The sequence below is a fragment of the Aphelocoma coerulescens genome, chromosome 1 (assembly GCF_041296385.1).
Source record: "Aphelocoma coerulescens isolate FSJ_1873_10779 chromosome 1, UR_Acoe_1.0, whole genome shotgun sequence".
In the NCBI taxonomy this organism is placed as follows: Eukaryota; Metazoa; Chordata; class Aves; order Passeriformes; family Corvidae; genus Aphelocoma; species Aphelocoma coerulescens.
This window is the reverse complement of record NC_091013.1, coordinates 100,564,141-100,582,901: the sequence shown is the minus strand read 5'-3', so window position 1 is coordinate 100,582,901 and position 18,761 is coordinate 100,564,141. Positions and strand designations below refer to the sequence as shown.

The 18,761-nt window shown below is 44.4% G+C and overlaps 1 protein-coding gene across 3 annotated transcripts in view; it reads right to left on the bottom strand.

Moving 5' to 3' along the window:
• Positions 1–5,187: 5,187 nt before the first annotated feature.
• The window catches only part of STXBP5L (syntaxin binding protein 5L), a 191,711-nt gene continuing 178,137 nt past the window's right edge, over positions 5,188–18,761 (bottom strand). For 2 of the 3 annotated variants that reach the window (XM_069021293.1, XM_069021303.1), the window contains 6 exons: positions 13,878–14,117; positions 12,623–12,983; positions 11,495–11,660; positions 9,592–9,703; positions 8,995–9,215; positions 7,879–7,967 (listed from right to left, as the gene is read on the bottom strand). In XM_069021293.1, the coding sequence (XP_068877394.1) occupies positions 7,926–7,967; positions 8,995–9,215; positions 9,592–9,703; positions 11,495–11,660; positions 12,623–12,983; positions 13,878–14,117 (1,142 nt within the window). In that variant the 3' untranslated portion in view covers positions 7,879–7,925. Of the gene's footprint in view, positions 7,968–8,994; positions 9,216–9,591; positions 9,704–11,494; positions 11,661–12,622; positions 12,984–13,877; positions 14,118–18,761 lie in introns of all 3 variants that reach the window. The other variant, XM_069021288.1, reaches the window with a different exon arrangement.

The following is an 18,761-nucleotide window of genomic DNA, read 5'->3' as shown; positions in this document are numbered from 1 at the left end:
GGCACAAAGATAATTTGGCAGTTCTTGTGTGTAATTGTCTAGGGCAAAAAAAGTCATTGTGGTTGCACTTGATGTAGAATTTTGCAGGCCTCTGCCAGGATTATCTTGTACTGGATTCTGCTGATGACACTCAGGTGCTGAAGTGGCTTTACAGCTGGCGGGATTTCTCACTGAGCAGCTGTGCAGCATTCACAGCGAGTGGAATTTGTGCTTGGTTGGCCTCTGACTTTTAAGAAAGCATTTCAGTGACTGACTGCTGTAATCCATCCTGCTGCTCTCTTGCAAACTGGCCTCAAGAGGGATATTGTTTGGAGTCTCTTAGAGTTAATACAAAATCACCAGTAGAAACATTTTAAAGAAAGAAGCTCAATGAATTGGTTAAAAACTTAATGGCAATGCATATTTTTGTGAAGAAGAAAACCAGCTCAGTCTGGCCACCTGACATGGCAGCCTTGCTGGAGTTTGAGGTCTGCTGTGTTTGAGACGAGTCATTACACTGTGGTGGGTGACCTGTGGCTCTTCATTCAGAGACCATTCTCCTAAGGAAGCCTCACACCTGCCTGTTGGCTGCCCCACTAAAACCTGCTCAGGTTTCTCCCACTCTTTGCGTCAGTGTCTTTGGCTCTGACCCTATGATGAGGCAGAAGGTTTTCCTGGGAGTTTGGGCTTGTCAAGCTGAGCTGGGATCAGATCCTTCAAAAGAAGGGGCAAGGAAGGAGCTTGCAGGGAACTAATCTGCCACTATTTGGCATTACTCTCCCCACTAATACCTTCTGGTCTGGCTAAATCTCACATCACATGTTTTCATTTCCCTTCCAGACAGTTGTGACAGTAACACAAGTTCAGCTGCTTTTGTTAACTTCACACAATGCCTGACCTTGAATTCTGTCATTTTCATCGTCTAGCCCTTGTGTGTTACAAGAAAAGGGAGGACAAGTGCCTCCCGTCATCTTCCTTATGCCTCTAATTATTGTATCATGTCTTTTTTCTGCAGTTCCTCCCTAATGTAATCAATCTCCATCTTTCCATTCTTGCCTCCTGTGGCAAGTTTTCAAGCCCCTAATTATTCTTTCATTTCTGTACTTCTGCTGGCTCCTTTGTAAGCAGTGTACTTTTGAAGCTGCTTTTTCAGCCTGATCTGAGAGGATGCAGACTTGGCTTTCAGCAGCCTGAGAGGGGGCTCGAGCTCGTTAACTTCAAATGCGGCACTTTTGGCAGGGCCATTATCCGACATCAGAAGCCCCTGGCACGGAGGGCTGGAGAACACAGGGAGTTTTCAAAGATGGTAACGGGGCCTCCTTACCAAAGGCTGCATGCCAGACTCTGATCCACCACCTGCCTCTTGTGCAGCAAAACGGACACGTGGTCCTGAGCCAGAGCCCCAGGTGGGGCTGCTGTGACTGCCCTGCTCAGCACCATCTTGGCCTTCTTTCCCCTTCTGTGTTCCACCTTGCATTGAGATTTTTTTGTTTTCTTCCTGCCTGCTCTATGCCGTGGCTTTCTATGACATCTGTCACCTGATGGCTGAACTCTATCCACAGCATTGGTTTTTTTCTTAGTTTATTAAAGCTTTTGTTGTTAATAGATCCGAGCCGTGGCACCCTGGTGCCTGACCATTTGTGTGCTCTGCCTGTGAAGATGCTGGCTTGGACTCATTATCAGTTCACATGGCCTGATGATTTCCTGTCCCTGGGTGTCCTGTGGTGACACACCTGTGCTGTATTTCAGGCCTCACTGGGGCTGCTGTCATTTGGGCTGCTTGTTCTTTGGCACGTTACAGTATTTCCCTCCCACACACTGCCTTCAGAATTTCCAAAGGATGGATCTCACCCCTATTTCTCAGCAAGCTCTCTAGAAGGGGGTGGTGCTAATTGGTAAGGGGATTAACATGTACCCAAACTTATTTTGACTAACAAACTCGATGGGTTCATTTTAATTAAGCAGTAATTTGGAGCAAATGAGAAGATAAGAGGTAGCCACTGTGGCGTTTGTGTTACTGGGACTGGCTCTGAGCTGTTGGCTGATTGCTGCTATTTACGTTCCTCAATTCTGATTAGACTTTAACTCTCAGTGAGACTGAGCAGTGGAAGCAGAAGAGGGCTTAGGTTAGGTAAGCAGAGGCACTGGCCAGTATGTGTTGTTTTCTGAACGTGGTAGAAGGAGCCTGGCCACTCACATTACTTACCTGTATTAGCCTGTGGGCTCCTTTTCCCCCACCTCTGATGGGCTAAAGCCTGTGTTTAGCTGGAAATTGGGCTTTTTATTATTTCAGGACCTGACAACTAGAGTGCAGGTTAGTCTCAGTCTCTGTGTGGTCAGCATGGGATGCAGCTGGTAGTGTTTGCTCAGTTCCTCAGCTTGTTTCTGTGCTTCTCTCTCTTCACAGCCCACTCCAGCACAGCCTGGGACAATGACAGGTGAAGGCTGCAGGAGTAAGAGTTCTGTTTGTTAGAACTGTTGGCAGCCTTGTCCCTTGGTGCACCCAGAATTGCTACTGCACTGCCCTTGCCTGGCTCCTGCACCAGCAGGGGTGTGTCTGCCTGCCAAAGCAAATCTGGTTGGGATGCAGTCCTGACAAGCAGCTGTGGTCACTGGGAGTGCCTTGTCTTCACATGATGGGAACCTGCAGGACCCAGCTCCTCACCGGGAGAGCCCATCAGCAGCCCCAGTCTGGTTGGTTCCCATCTGCCTTCTGCTCCAAGTGACTTCAATTTGCATTCAACTGGCTACTGGTACGGGGCAGAACTTGCCCAGTCTTGGTAGTAGGAACTCACACCTTTGGTGCTTGCTGTAGCCTCTTGGTGCTTTTCCTCACATGCAGACCACAAGCTTGTTTTGCCTGGGTCCTTCTGCTGCAGCTTTCCTTTTCTCCCTTGCTACTGGAAGCGGTGACAGGCAGGTGACAAATAATGACACTGCTAATCTGATCTGGTTTGATCCTTCTGCCTTTCTCCCATGCTGCTTGCATTTCATCAATAGAGTTGTACGTAGCTGACAAGAGGGAGCTGGGAGCTCAGCACCTTTGGCTGACATTTAAGCTTCTCCTGGCAGAGCAAGTCAGATGTGCTGTTGGGAAGTGCTCACTCCTTCCCTTTTGAGAGCTCAGCCTGTGGGTGACTGTGTTTACCCTGGAGTGGGAGTGACAGAAGGGGGCTGGGAAGCCTGGGCCCAAGGCTGGTAACATTCCCGGGGGCTGGTATGAGCTCCACGTGAGCTCCCTGCAATGGAGCATGGGAGCAGAAGCTGGGATATGGTTCTGTCCTGGCACGAGGTCCTGAAGGAAGGGAGGTGACCATCCCCACCCCAGCAACAAGCAGGACTGCAATTTTTGTATTCCTGAATGAGAAGTGTAAGCTCCACCCAAAGGCTTTACACAAACCATGCACCTTTGAAATACTATAAAGAATCTAGGAGTAGAGGTTGGAAAAAAGAGATTACACCAACTAGTATCAATTCTTCCTTTATTTTCTTTCCCTTTTTTTTTTTTTGGTTGTTAGTGGGGGCTCGAAACAGCCTCACTTTAAGATGCCTTAGTCTTGTGATGCTGATTTAGGATACCTGTGGGAACAGGACATGGCTAGCACAGGAGTGTGTGGTTCACCCCAGATCAGCCTTGGTTCTGAGAGACAGGTAATGACTCATTAACAAACCACACACATACTCAGTCCACATTTCCTTGACACTGAATCTGAATATTTGTTGCTATTTAAAAAAGTACAATGTTTGATTTGTTGATTTAATCACAAAACAAAACACATGAATGGAAACACTCATTTACATGACTATTGCTTATACACCTAAGAGGAAGAGTTGACTACGAATGGCCACAGGCAGTTCCTTCATGAGAGAGAGTGTGCTCTTACCAGACCCTTCCAAGGCAAAAAAACATTCAAGACTGAAATATGCTGTGCTTGAATTCACCTTTGGGCTATGGGAAAGGAGGGATAGGGCAGGCCCCAGGCTATTTGAGGGGCATAATTAACCAAAAACTGGGGGTTTGCCTGTCCTACAACACACACAGGTTATATGTGAAGGAGGCCTGAGGTTGGATGCAGCTCTCAAGCATCAGTGATTTCTATTGGAAAAGAAAAAGGTTTCTATGCCCACCTGCATTACAATGCCCATGCTGTGGTGTGAAAGGGATTCTGGAAAAGGAGTATAAACTGTTTCAGAGGAGGGTTTATGTGATAATTGTATACAATACATGTAGTAAATATGAGTATTTTTGTTACACGCTTTTGTTACAGTCCTGGTACTGTGAGGAATGACTAATTGATGTAGATAGTTGAACTGCAGAACTGTAAAAATCTTAAAACCTCCCCCCAGGTAATAACAGAAAACAAAACCTGATTCTCAAAATTTCAATTGTCATGTCTTTTAATTCAAGATTTGCAACTGAAGTTAAAGCTCTAGGAATGAATTTAATTTTTTTTATTAATAAATAAAGTAGCTTGTACTTCATTGAAGACTTGCCAACTCTGCAGACTTATAAATAATCTAATTTAATGCATTTTCTCTGTCTATCTACAGCACTAGACATAAGATTACAAACATCTGGTCAAACCCAAAGGTGTGTGTGCTGTTGGAAGTTCTGTGTATCTGGTTTTGGATATGATTATGACAGAGCTCCTGGAGAGAAGAATGTGAGGGAACAAGGCATCTAAATGAACAAACAGCATTTTAAACTGAACTAATATTTCCAGCCAATCTGGCCTGGTGCAGCTGAGGAGTTCAAGGCTGAAGATAATCTGAGCTTAGGATTTTGCTTGAGGTGGTGCTGTCTGAGTGGGAGAGGTGAAAGCACAGAAAGATTTCAACATCCAGTGACAGCCAATGTCCTTGATTTTCCTCCAGCCAGTCCCAGTCCTACAGTCTTTCTCAGAGTCAGATGCTGTGCTCCTTGCTGGGAATGCTGCAGCTTCATGCCTGTCACTGACAGCCTTGAGCAGCGTTCAGGGTGCGCCTTGCAAAAATCCCACACTCCCCCTCATTTCACAATAAATCACCCAGGCAAGAGTTTTTCCTCCCTCACTGAACTTTTTAAGTGATGGTTTTTTTCCACATACATGGTAAATCTTGATAGAAAGCATTTAACAGTGTGCACTAACAAACTTATACAACATATACATTACATATATATATTATATATATAGAATGTTCTATATACAAACATATACAACTTTTTAGATCTCTACAGACTACAAGAAAATTGATAATTATAGTCACTAGTGGTGAACTTAACAGAAATAGTAATTGGTAACTGTCTGGAAATATGTAAAATATGTAAGAGTGGAAAGCTGTGACCTGATGGGGAGTACCAGAGAAAAGTTGCTTAAAAGTTTAGTATTAAAAATTTTAAGTTTGAGGGCTGCTAAATTCTCATTTTTCTGTTGCATAAAAATGCAAATGGAAATCTACTGGCAGGTTTTTTTTACCCTGGTGTTAAACTAGAGACTGTTGGCAGCCAAAGTCAGTCGGGCCTTGTGTAAAAGACTTGTTGAGGACACTTTTCTCTCTGGGTGAGCTGCAGTGCTCGGCAGTTAAAAGTTGCTCTTAAATTTCCTTCCAACTTCCCATGATTCTAATCAGCCTGTGGGGCTGCTTCTGACCACCACACACCAGGGCAGAATGGAAAATAAGCTGGCTGCTGGACAGTTTGAATACTGCCCCAAATGATTTTGGTGTCCAGAGACCAGTGGGTTTGGATTACAGGCCAGAGCACAGGCCCACTGAATAGAGGTTTAAACTGAAGATCAAATTGCTGTAATGTTCTCCTCTGTTTCTCATTCTTGGTGCCTGCTTAGAGCAGTGCTTCCTCACATGCAGAAGCCACTGGAAGGAATTCCCAAACCCAGTTCCTATTGGCATCAGAGTGGCAAGTTTGGCATATCCTTACACACACACACACAGAGAAATCCTCTTGGGGCATGGACAACTACAATGCCTTAGCTCTCAGCAGAAACCCAGGCATTGCTCAGGCTTCTACCTTTTTCCTCACAAGTTTCTACAGTTCTGACAACATAGAGCAGTTTCTCCTGTCCCAGAGAAACTTGTGGAGTCTCATTCCCAGTTGAGCTAAACCTGTCAGGGCCATCATTTTCATTTTGCCTACAGCAAAATGTAAAAATCCTGTAAATCATGAAATTCTCTTGTGCTACAATGGGAATTTAAAACTTAACACCTCAGATCTCTTCCAACCCTTTAACTTGTGAAGTGGGCCAATTGTGAAGCCAGACTTCCTGGATGGTACAACGTCCTGGGCTGTATTTTATTGTAGGTAAAGGAAGGAGATGGAAAAGACATCTTTGAGAGGGATCATCTGAACACTGTGACAATACAAACACTGGTAAAGTTAAGGTCTGGTTGGGAGTGGGATGGTGCCTGTCTCCATCATTGTCCATCAGGATTCCTTGAAGGGTCAGAGGATGTTACTCTTCTTGAATAGAAAAATTTTAAAGCCTGTTTTTCCAGCTTTTCCTCACTTTCTTTTTTCTAATTTGAAACTATGTCCATGCACATGAAAACAAGCCTTCAGTGCCTTGTTTCCAAACCAATCTTGGAAAAATTTCTAACCTAAGACCTGACCTATGTGGCAATGAGTCTCTTGTAGGTTAAGATGGAGCATTCTTATGGACAGGCAATAAATCCACTCTTCTGTGGCTGCAGGTTGCAGAGTCTTCTGTAGCATTCACTGCAAAAACCAGACAAGCCACTTCGAAGCAGAAGCAAATTACTTTTAGCAGTGTGAGCAGAGAATAAATTACCACTCACCCATGGTGTCACTTTATATATGTATTATATATGTATGTGGACAATGGTTTTCCATGCTCCTCCCTGGCCCATTGTGTAGTGTTGCTGCTCTAATCTCTCTCTCTCTCTCAGGTTTTGGGGGGGTGTTTGTGCAGGTCCCCTCTCATAATTTCAGCTGAGCACTAGTGAGCAGTGTTTGACAGGACTGTGGTTTCCCATCTTGCCTTTCCCTACTTGAAGAAATGGTTTTCAAAGCTGGTTTTCTATTCCTGCTACTGGGAAATAAGGCAACCAAGTGATACAGACTCCATGGGGATGAAAATGCCATGGCCCCCTTCAAGGACAACAGATGAATGTAGAGCACATTTTTAAAAGTATAGATTAGGATGATGTGTCATGTGCTCTGAATTGCAAAAAAAACATCTATGCACTGTCTTAATGACCTTTTTAGATAGTGCCTGTCCAGCTACCTGCAAAATCTTTAAATTTTGGGCATCGGATTTTGAATTTATTTATTTTTCTAGTAGGAGTTAAAGAGCACTGATTTTGAGCAAGATTTTTCAAGGGAAATAAACAGCGGATAAGAAAATGCAGCTCAACTCATTTTTATATGGAGAACAGTAACAAACATGCTTGAAATGTACTGGCTTTTTATAATGTCACTTTTAAAAAATAAAGATTTTTGTTACTTAAGGTGTTTTTTCTTTTTTTTTTTTTGCTCAGAATAGAAATAAATCCCATTTTTCTTCGGTCACAACATGCTTCCTTTTTCTCTTTTTTTTTTTTTTTTTTAAGATGGCAATTAGTCATGCAAAGTTTTATAAGTGCATTAACATTCGAGTTTGTACAGAATATTTTTAACCAGATGCACTCCCCACAGTTCATACCTACAGCTTCTGAAAACCTACATGCCACAGTGATGGCTGAGTTCCTTTCAGGAAAAAACTGGCCACCCCATGAGCCAGCTGTTGGAAAGACCCTCATGATTCCAGCTTCCATCTCACGGTCTGTAAAACTTCTCCTTGATGTCCACTGTGATGAATCCAATAATAGTAACAGGAAAACATCTTCTAGGAGAAAAAACTGTCTCTGGCCAGTGACTGGTAGATTTGGGAATAAAGGTTGCTTCCCTGAACAGTGTTCTTAATAAAGCCACAAGCAGCTTCTTTGAAAGTCTAAAACTGGTACCACTTTTTGTCCTTGTATTTGAGCATCACCTACAGAGATGGGGAAAAAAACAAACAAATGGCAATCAAACACTGCCCAGCATGTGAGAGACCACACATGACCTCGGCCCATTAACTGTCCAACTTCAGAATTAATAAATGAAGAACAATGCAATACTTCACTTACAGTGTCAGCAGGTCTTGAGTCCACTGAGACCTCATATTTAATTTCATAGTTATTACATTAAAAAAGTGTTACCTGTTAGTGCTGTTTTTTAGAAGATTTTTCCTGAGGACCTTTAACTACTTTTCTTCTTCAAAAATTAAAGGAACTCGCTTTCTATAGGAATAAAAAGACACTTATCTATGGAGCATAGTAGATATGCCCTGAATATATAAACTTCTTGCATTTCAGGGCACGTTCTTTCTGCTTCACACTTACAAAAGCCAATAAAAATGTAAAGGTCTTGTCCAGAGATGTGATGCACATTAAATGAAAAACATTCATTTTGGGAAATATGCTTTGATGTTGTTTTATCTTCAAAAAAAATCACTTTCGTTTTCCCAGTCTAACAGCGTGGGATGGAGAAGCTTTCCATTTCCAGCTCCAAGCACAGAAGCTATTCCTATTCCTGGCAAGGCCTATTCTATATTACTGCACCACAGGGCTGTACTAGTACTGTTCTCCTCTCCCCAGTAAGATCTGTAAAGGTTCCTATACACACATCCACCTACCTGTTTTCTGCCCTACTGCATGGATGTGCTGCACTAAGTGGCTTAAAAAAACAAATCATAACAAATTAGTGAGAAAGGCAAGATGAGAAGGGCCGTGTTCTAAATTCAGAGACTAACAATGGATGCTCATTTCTGGAAACGTGAAAGGAAGGGGTGTGCAATGGCAGTTGATTTTTGGCATTCTGATAGTCTGGGAGCAGGAAGAATGCCGTGCCAGTTGACATGAGCACACCTCCAACACCATGCCTGGGTGAAGGGAGAGAAGGACATTGGGCTTTCCCAAAGGGAAGGGTTGCAGGGCTGGCAGTTCCCAGCTGCAGGGTGTGGGTGCCAGGGCTCCTACCTCGTGTGCATGTTTGGAAAACGCCTCTGCGCTGGCCATCATGCTGGCAGTCCTTTCATCCAGCTCGCCCAGCTTCTGCCCCCTCTCGTCCAGGGCGATGCGTGCGCGAGTCAGGTCCCCAATGACCCCGCCCGCGGCTCCTCTCACGCCTTCAATCCCGCCTGATCCAGGGATGTGCTGGGCCAGGCTGCGAGAGGCTTTTCCTGCCGTGGCCTCGCCAACTGCAAAGGAGAAGAGGACAGACAGATGGACAGACAGGGATGAGCTCCTGGCCTGGCTCTGTCAGTGCTCCTCAGCCTTGAGCTGCAGCCTTGCAGCAGTGATGCTGTTCCATGGGCACGGGTGGAAGGCTTTGCTCTGTCACCATCACATCTGCAGTGCACTCGTGTGCCCCCCCCTCAGCTGACCAAAAGAAGCTGCCAAGGTGAAGGAACTGTGGAATGGCGGACAAGGACCCTCCCCTTTCTCCCCTCAGTCAACTTTCTCTTTTCATCAATCATCTACGCCTTGTGTACTACTCCATTCCTAGATGACAAGGGCAGGGGATCTCAAGAATGACTTTCTGCCAAAAAAATTCCCGAACAAGAAATTACTCACAAAGCTCCTCTCTGTCAAAAGCTTGTCCGCTTCCTCCAAAAAGTCCTTTGAGAAAGCCTCTGTTTTGGGCTTCTGGTGTTTCCACAGGAGTAAACAAATCCCCAAGCATGTCCTAGTAAAGCCAGAAAAAAGTCCATGTAAAAGGTTTGTGAGGTGACAGCAGTTCTAGGTGTTTTCTTGATTTGCATTAACAAGCCACATGCACTGGATCTAATCAACTTAAAAGAGTCTGTTGTGTGAACAGTATGATATAGGTAATATTTGTGTATTCTGACAAATGCTTGGGCTAACTAGACTCACTCATGCTTTCAAAGGGACTTGGTTTGTCACTGCTCAGCCCCATGTTCCTTACCAGAGAAAAACAACTGCAGTTAATACAGGATTAAAATACCAGTAATAAGGTCACATTCTGCTTAGAAACAGCAGAGGTGACACTGTAATTGAATAAACAATTTGCTGTGTACTATGTATTTTGCTTTAGTGATTACCTAGCCAGGCTGGGCAGTCATCCTCCTTTCTTTTTATAGCACACCTGAGCTCAGTGCTTGCCAGCAATTCAGAGTTTGGTGGTTTGTCATTTAGTTGATTTTTCTCTTTTTAAACAAAATCCATTACCTTCCTTACAACCTTCCCCCACCCCATGAGTGTGCCATCAGCAATGCTAAATAAGCACATCTGCTGAAGGCACTGCTCTGGTGCCACATCTTGGAGCAGTCGCCCCAAACAAATCTCAGGCTTGGATTTATTCGCAGCAGTACCAGGAAAAGCCAGCTCTCTGGAATAAAACTGATGGGAGAAGTGTGCAGTCTCACACTTTAGTGTTTGAAACCAGTGGGGCTGTGTGCACTGGGAACAGTTTCTGCCCTGCTGCTCAGCTCTGTGTTTGCTCAGCCAAGCCTCAGCAGGCAGATACAGCTGCTGTGTTGCACAGAGCACTCGCTCCTGGGGGCTGCGTGTGAGGACAGCGCTGTGACTCACAGCCACTGCTCCTCTGCACAGTCACCTGCTCTGGGGAGAAAAATTACTGCAGCCCTTGGAGCCTAAGTGGAGCTCTCATGCAGCCCAGCTTTGTTTTCCCAGGTAGCAGGGTGATGCTGGGTCATCTGCTTTCTGTAAACACAGAATGACCATGCAAACCTTTTCTTGCATAAAAGCCAAGATAAAAGCAGCCATAGTCCAGCAGTACAGAGAAGCAAGGGCTGTGTTTCCCTTTGCTTGGTAGTTGCATGATGCTGTTAAGGCTGGTAAAAAAAATTAAATCTAGCTTGTAACAGCCTCTCGCTGTAGGTCCGTAGTCTAAGACACTTTGGTCAAACCTTTTCATTATTTTAAAATTGGCTCCTTGCAAAATCATCTCCTCTCTGGTGCACAAAAGCAGGTGTGCAACTCCCAGTGCCTTTTCAGACTTGAGACAGACAGTGCTGTGATGTGAGTTGAGCAGCTCAGCACATGTTATTCCCTAGGGCATGAGTGCTGGCAGGACCATTTCTTTTATACTTCCATTCTAGTTCACTGCTAATTACATAACCCAGAACTTATTCCCCCCCCCCCTTTTTTTTTCTTCATTACTCATGTTTCTCCCTGTAACCTCTCACAATTCCTTCTCTTCAGTAAGACATTTTCATTTGCATTTTCATTGTAAAATAACCAAACCAACCCAGCCCATATCTAACACTGTAAAGACTTTTTGCCAGGTGCAGGTGACAGTGCATGAAAAAGCCCAAAAAACAACAGAGCTGCTGACCTCTCTCTGTTGCTTTGGCATCATTCAGTCAGGGCAAGTGGAGAGGAACAGATCTGTCCTGCCCCTGCAGCACTGTCCTCATCAGTGCCAATTTGCCCCTGATGTGTGAGGCCACCACCCCTCCCACACACAGGCACCAGAGTGAGGTGTGAGCCCTACCTGCAGGTTGTCACACATCTCCTGGCTGTATGTCAGGCGCTGGATCTCTGTGGGAGAGCTCAGGTACAACGCCTGCCCTTCATTAGTGAAACAAAAGGTCCGTGCTATCCTCATGTCTGTGACAGGCAAATAGTTGATGTCCAGCAGTGGGCGAAGGCTGGGCAAGCTGAGGAGAAGCAGATTCCCAGGTTAGTCACCAGCTGCCACACATGGTACACCTGCTCTGTGCCTGCATTTTAAACCAACACTTCAGTTTATGCTTTTCATAACTGCAACAGTTAAAGTGCATCTCTAAGCTGAAAAATTCTGCCATAAAAATGCTGTCTTCCCATCATACTTTGTTCACTTGCATGGAGAAGTTTCAGCTGCCTTGACTTCCTGGCCCTAACGCTTCTGCTACTGTCTGGATATGGGATGTGCATGTGGCATGGTACGGCTTGTGCCACATGGCTGGGTAGTTGCAGGGCAAGGCCTGCATGGACACTTGTAGGAAATGGCCTGGCAGGGCCCTGCTTCTACCCTGTGGACAAAGGCTTCAGCATTGCCTTTGCTGCCCTCCAGCTTCCCATGGTTTGCTGTTTTGGACAGTACTCTCCAAAAGTTAAATGGCCTGGCCAGGGAAGCAGGGTGCAGCAAGATGAGGGTATGACTACAGGGCTACTGCACAGTCAGCTCCCTGGGGAAGGGGACAAAGAAGGGAAACCAAGTGCTCTGAACAGAAAATCTTCAGAAATGGCAGGAGTGGGACTTGGTACTTCACACAGGATAAACAGTACCCTTTCTATGGCTGAGTTCTGTGCTTCTCTATACCTGACTCACCATACCTGAGCAAAATTATCAGGGCTTTCTTTTATCATAGTTAAAAATCACCAGCCATCAACTGCAACAGGTAGGGGATTAATAGAAAAAAAAAAAAGGAGCTTCCTTTGTTGTGCACCTGCCTGCCTTAACTCCCCATGTGGAGACAGCCCCAGGAAGAGGTATGGCTGCATCAAAGCAGGGAATTAAACACACCCACCAGGGAGTTAATGCAGAGCATCAGGCACTCTGGAGCAAACACAAGTGGAATATGACAGCACTGTGCCACCTCTTTGCTTAGTTTTGCCACAAGATTAGTTAGATAAGTACCTCAGTGTCATGATGTGCCCATTGGCACAAAAGCACGCCAGACAGACGCTGTTACAGAGGGTGACCACATCTGCTCGCAATAAAAAGGACGTTTCGGTGATGTTGTGCACATAAAGACATGTTTGGGAAGGCAATGAGAAGACTTTGGCTTGTTTTTCTGAACAAATGACTGCAAATTGATGATCACCCATATCCTGGGAGGAGGAAGGGGAATGCATGACAAGTTTCCTTTTCCTTGTTTTGTCACCATCATCAGCACTGTGTGGATCCCTCCATACTTCATAGGGCCGATGTGTCAGTGTCCCCATGCAGTCCAAGCACGCAAAGGTCAGCACGGCTCCCTTCAGTGTCAGGACGGTGCCTGCAGAACAGAATTTCCTCTCACTGGCACTGGCACCACAACCAGGCTGGCTGTCAGCACAGCACAGCTGACACTCAGCTTTTGTAAACACAGCACACACATTAATCCAGCCAAGGCGACAAGGCTTGCTTGCTCAGTTCTTTCTGACCACATGAGAAGGTGAACAAACAGCCTGCCACTGCTGGAAAAGTCTCAGGCAGCTGATATCTATAATAATGGATATAATACATGCTGTTGAAGATAGCCTGTTGTTTATCTCTACATTATACTTGTAGAATATTTATTCCCCAGCAGTAAAATTGCTCCAAGTCTGGTGACTTTCCAGCATTGTTTTTCTAAACAAACTGGGCATGGGAAACCTCTGTTCCTGTGCATTCTCCATTTTTGTCCATTTTTTAAGCACATACTGCCTCTCCTCAGACCTGACCTCTCAGCCCTCTGTTCTCTGCTACACCATCTGTCACTCACTCAGCCAACGATCTCTCCTGGTACAGCAACCTGCCAACATTTTGTTTCCTTTCCTGAACTCCCTTCTGCTTCTCTGCAACTTTCTGATACTAAGACAGTCAAATTGTTCACAGAATCCCAGACAGAACTGTAAACAGGACTGTAATTTCACAATATGAAGGAACTCTGCTAATTTCCCTGTCCTCACAAGAAACATGTAACTTTGCCTGCTACACAAGGCAATCTTTGGAACTAACACAACCGAAGTGTCTCAGTCCATGAAGTTGTTGGTCCCTCACAAGCGTCTTTACCTGTGTGCCCTCCACTCAGTGAGTGACCATTGCTTGATCTTTTGAGACATTTCTGCTCCAAAGGCTGTACAAAATCACAGTTATTGCCTCATTGTACCAAGACAGATAAAAAGCAGGAAAAGAGCTGCACTCTCACCACTTGGTGACACCATGACTGGCTCTGACTGCCGTAAGTCGTCACTAGCAGGAAGATTAAGGGACAGGATTATGACCATTCCGAGGCCTGTTCCGACCCAGAGACAGGAGGAGACAGCAGAGTCGTTCTTGCGGGCAAAAGACTCCATGAAGTACAAAGCTGTGATCGCCTCCTTTGAGTCCCTGTCGATGCTGGACACGCTGGAGCTTCGGGAACGGCTGAAGGAGTTTTCCCTATTTTCTGCACAAATAAATATAAGCAAACAGGCATAAATTGGTGTTCCAGGAACAGGCACATGCCTGCAGCAAAGACAAACTCCTTGTAGACTAAAGAAAGTAAAGTTTTCTTAACCTGAGCAAACATTCTGACACTAGCATGATACCAGCTTGCTGCCAGTGTATAAATAAGTGTGGAAAATGCTGTCAGACCTCATCAGTTACATCTGCATTAGAAATAGCTGCCTATTATGGAGATTAGCATAGACTAATTAGAATTTACAACAGCCTTAGCTCAAAGGACTTGTTCTAAATAGCACAAAATAATTTTAGGCCCATATGTTACCAATGCATTTAGAATTAATCCATGTATCTCATTGCTGCAGGACATGAAGGGAGATGCCATTAGCAGCTTCAGAGCACGTGTCCCCTGCTCTGCTCTTGTTGCCATCACTAGGACATTCTCGCACTGCGTTCAGAGCCACCGTTTATTGGGAAGATATTAATAACTGCTCCCTGGGGAAAAGACACCCATTGCTGAACTGAACCCAGTATCCAAAACGTCTCAGGGTACAAATCCACTCTGGCTTCCCAGGGAGAGAAGTGAGAAACCTGCTCTGTGCCCTTGGCAACAACTGCAGAGTGAGCTGGCACTGCCCAAGCTTTAGCATGCAGCATCGAGAGCCAGCTGGAGACAGTGCTGTGCTCTGCCCACTGCAAGTGCACAGGTACAGAGACTCTCAGCTTTTCAGAGAGAGCTAACAATGAACAGGCCAAGGATCTCTGCCTTGCTTTGCCTAATGCCAGGCAGGAAGCACAAAGCTGTGTGAGGGAGCTTCTGGCATTAGCAGGAACAGTGGGGGCTTTAAAGCACAGTGAGCTGAAGAGTTATTGAAGAGTCAAGGAGCCAGAGGGAAGATGGGAGTAGGGCTGGCTCCTTGCAAAACGACTTGTGCCAGTGCTGCTGTTTATCAGCTTGTAGCCAAAAATGGGATGAGATCATTGGAAACCCCCATGCTCTTTTGCAACAATAATAACTGGAGGTGGAGAAATAGTTGAAGGTACTGGATCTGAGATAAAGGTCTTGCTTCTGAACCTATCATTATGAAGCAGATTTGTATCTGGTAGGAAATTGTCCTTTGTGTAGCTCAGTAAAGAGTCATCTCCTCAGAGCCAACAGAAGTGTCTGAAAAGAGGAATACTTTCTGCCATGGTTGAAGAATAAAATTAGAAAATTACTTTCTCACATACTCCAGCTTAAAACTGAGCTAATCCTCACACTGTATACAAGGTTCCTGTGTCCACCAGAGCAGCAGCTTTGCCAGTGAATCTCTTCCTCAGACAACAAACTGCAGCATTGTGTTCCCCTGCCCAGATGCCTCAGTGCAAAGTCATCCCTACACTGCAGCTCCCTGGGGAAGACTGGAGAGAACCAGGGCAAAGCACTGCTGGAACCACACCAAGTGTTTCTGCATGTGCTGCTGCTTTAAGTGTTGGCACACAGGGATGGGGCAGATTCTCCTGCTGCTCTTTCACACCTAGGCCACCTTCTGTCCTTTGAGGGCTTCTGCAACTTGTCAAAGAGGAGTTTCACAGGACAGCCATCCCTGGCACTTCAGTTCTGCTCTCACAGAAGGTAGCTTCTATCTACTTGAACTTCCAAGCACTGCCCTCACCCCGTTTCCACTTTCATGTAGGCACTGTTGTAGCTCTCTAGTTCTGTCTCAGCACTGCTCCATGTAGCTGCACAAATTGGGACTGTTGGCACATCTACAAACACAGCTGCTGATACCTTGAGAATTAAGTGTCTCCCATAACCCCAAGCACTTTGTACTCCTCCTGCAGGGAACTAGCTGGCCCAGCTCCTTCCTAAGCACTGACAGCTGCCAGGTAAAGAAAGGAAGACAGTAATTTCAAGGCAGAGATCATCAGGGCTCCATATATATATATATATATATATATATATATATATATTTATATACACACATTTTTTTTTCTCCCAAAGGGTACCTAATCTTTAATAAAAATGCTATTATGTAATTAATCTTCTCTTTAACAGGTGTATTAATATCACAGTCACATAAAATTCAAATATGGTGGTGCTCAAGCTAAGAAAGATGTTGAAAGGACAAATGCAGTTAGTGTAGGCGCCATACACAGAACTTAAAATACATGATGTGCCATTTGCATGTGTCATCAAAGCTTTCTCCCTCCCTAAATTAACAAGAAATGTTCCTCACTCCTGTGCAGTACAGTTAACTAATACATCTCTGAAAAACTGACACTAACAGATATAATCTTTAGGACACTTCTGGGAACATACTGTGCCATTTTCTATTAAATACACTACTCAAAAATTCTAAAGATCAGCAAGACATATGCCAAAACTTGATGTCATTAAACATATCTGAACAGCAAAGTCTGCAATTGCTATGTGACTTTATTGGCTAGCTCTAGAGCAAGGTAGAAATCTCTCCTCTTCCTAGATTTCAGGATAAAATTTAGTTAAGTCTTGTTCCCTGGGACTCCTTTCTCAAAGAGCTTCTACCCCAAATTCTTTATCTAGAAAGCACTCCACTGTATCCTGGAGAAACACAAAAGCACCTTCCTTAGGAAATTTAAAAAAACTTGCCAAATCCTTTGCTAGTATGATTGCTATGTCTTAAAATGGCATCCTGTCTTCTCAAAGTTGACCTGCCAGTCTGTTGCAGTCCTTAACCCAACCACCATATTCCAGGTTTTCTGTTGTATTTTCCTTTTCTCGCTCTGCATGATGGGTGTAGAAAGAATGTCAGCTACAACATCTTTCTGCATGGGAAGTAGGACCACTTCCTTGTAACACAGGTCAAAGTTGATTTGGATGCTGTGCTGCAGCAAGGCGACAGGACATTCACCTGTGAAAAGCTCCTCAGAAGTTTCCATCTTCTCCTCCTCTGGGGAACATCCTGCAGCATGGCACTGTCTCATAAATGTGCTCCTGTCTCTAAACTGCCTCCTGCTTTGAGGAAGCCCAGTATTCCCTTTCCTCTGAGAGGCACATATCCAACTCCCAGGATCCATTAGCTCCCACACAGCCCCTCAGACTGCCACGTCCTTTTTCCTCTTCCTCTCACACATCTGGATTTCTTGGCTCTTCTTTTCTCCTATATAGGTCTCCAGGCTGTTTCTGCAGCTGGCAGCAGAGAGCACCATCAGAAGGCTCCAGTGGCCCCTGAGAGCTAACTAGTGACTAATTTGGGAGATGCTGGGTTGGATGATGAACAGCTCTGAGCATTATGACCTGCAGCCAGTGCATTTCAAAAAGCTGCATTCCATGAGTTAAGGCCACACAAAATAAACACCACTGCCATCCTAAGAGTAGCCCTGCTTTTTTCAAAAGGTTTTCATTCAGCACCATCCTAAACACGGTTTGGGTTAATGAGCTGCAGGTGGAAACTCAGGAACCAACTTCCTTTGTGACACTGGACTGGTTGTTAAATTTGGGTGATGAGCAAGCAGCATATAAACAGAAGTTTTATGACTTAAAAGCAACCAAACCCCCTCTAACTTGCTTCCCACCTCACATAAAAACACACAGGACACTTCAGTGCACACACAGGTTAAAAAGGAAGCTGGTACTTTTGAGCCTTCCCTTTGTCCATCTGTGTGTGAGCAGTGCAGTGCTGCTCATCGTGTGAGGATGTTCTGACTCCATGTAAGTGCTGGAGCTCTGGGAATGCAGCCCATTGCCATAAAGGCACAAGCATTGCAAAAGGACAGGAACAACTGAGCCAAACATCATCATGACATTTATACAAAAGCAGCCCTGAGCAGTTGTCCCAGCCCCTTCCTTGCCTGACAGAGTGTCCTGCTGCAGTGCACTGGTGTCTGGGGGAAGATTTAATTTAGGGTTTGGGGGTTTTCTGAGAATTTAAAAGATAATTTGATTAAATGATTCCATGTGTTTCAACTGCCACCTGTACAGAGCAGAGACTGCAGAGATTTTTTTTTCTTTTAACTTCCTTTTATTTAGCAGAAATAAAACCAGAATTGCTTCACTTTCCCATGGAATTTAAAAAAACCCCACATGTATGCCATGTTTAGGGGAATGTTCTGACTTGTCTATTCTCAGCTTCAGCAAAAGCTTTGTAAGGGGAACACATCCTCATCTATTGAATCTGCCAGGAAATTATTACTGGGATTTTTATAAAACAGTGGAATTAGGACTAACACAGAAGCATAAAGTGATTTTCTTTAGGAAATTAGGAATCAGGAAAATAGAAGTATCACTTGTTATGAGCAATAAAAAACCCCCAAACCTACCAGTGACAAAGATCATTTTCATTGCAAATATTTACATTCATTACTGTAGAGTTTTGCAATTGATTGTCAGTGTCTTGGATGCTATTTATAGGTCCTTTCCTGGTTTTAAAGTAATGAGTAATTGATCTGCTTATGAAATATATACAAAAGTTGACCTTTTTGACATGGAAATCAATATATTCTGAAAAAAAAAAAGAAAAGCTGAATGGTTTATATTCTCCTCACTTGGAGAACTCTAAAAGTTTTAATCCCAAACACCAAACCTAACAGAAGCCAATGGAACTATTTAAAACATTTGCCAGTTTGAGACCATCATCTTAAGACAAATCTGTCACTTTCAAAATTATGTAGTCAGGAAAGCATGCAG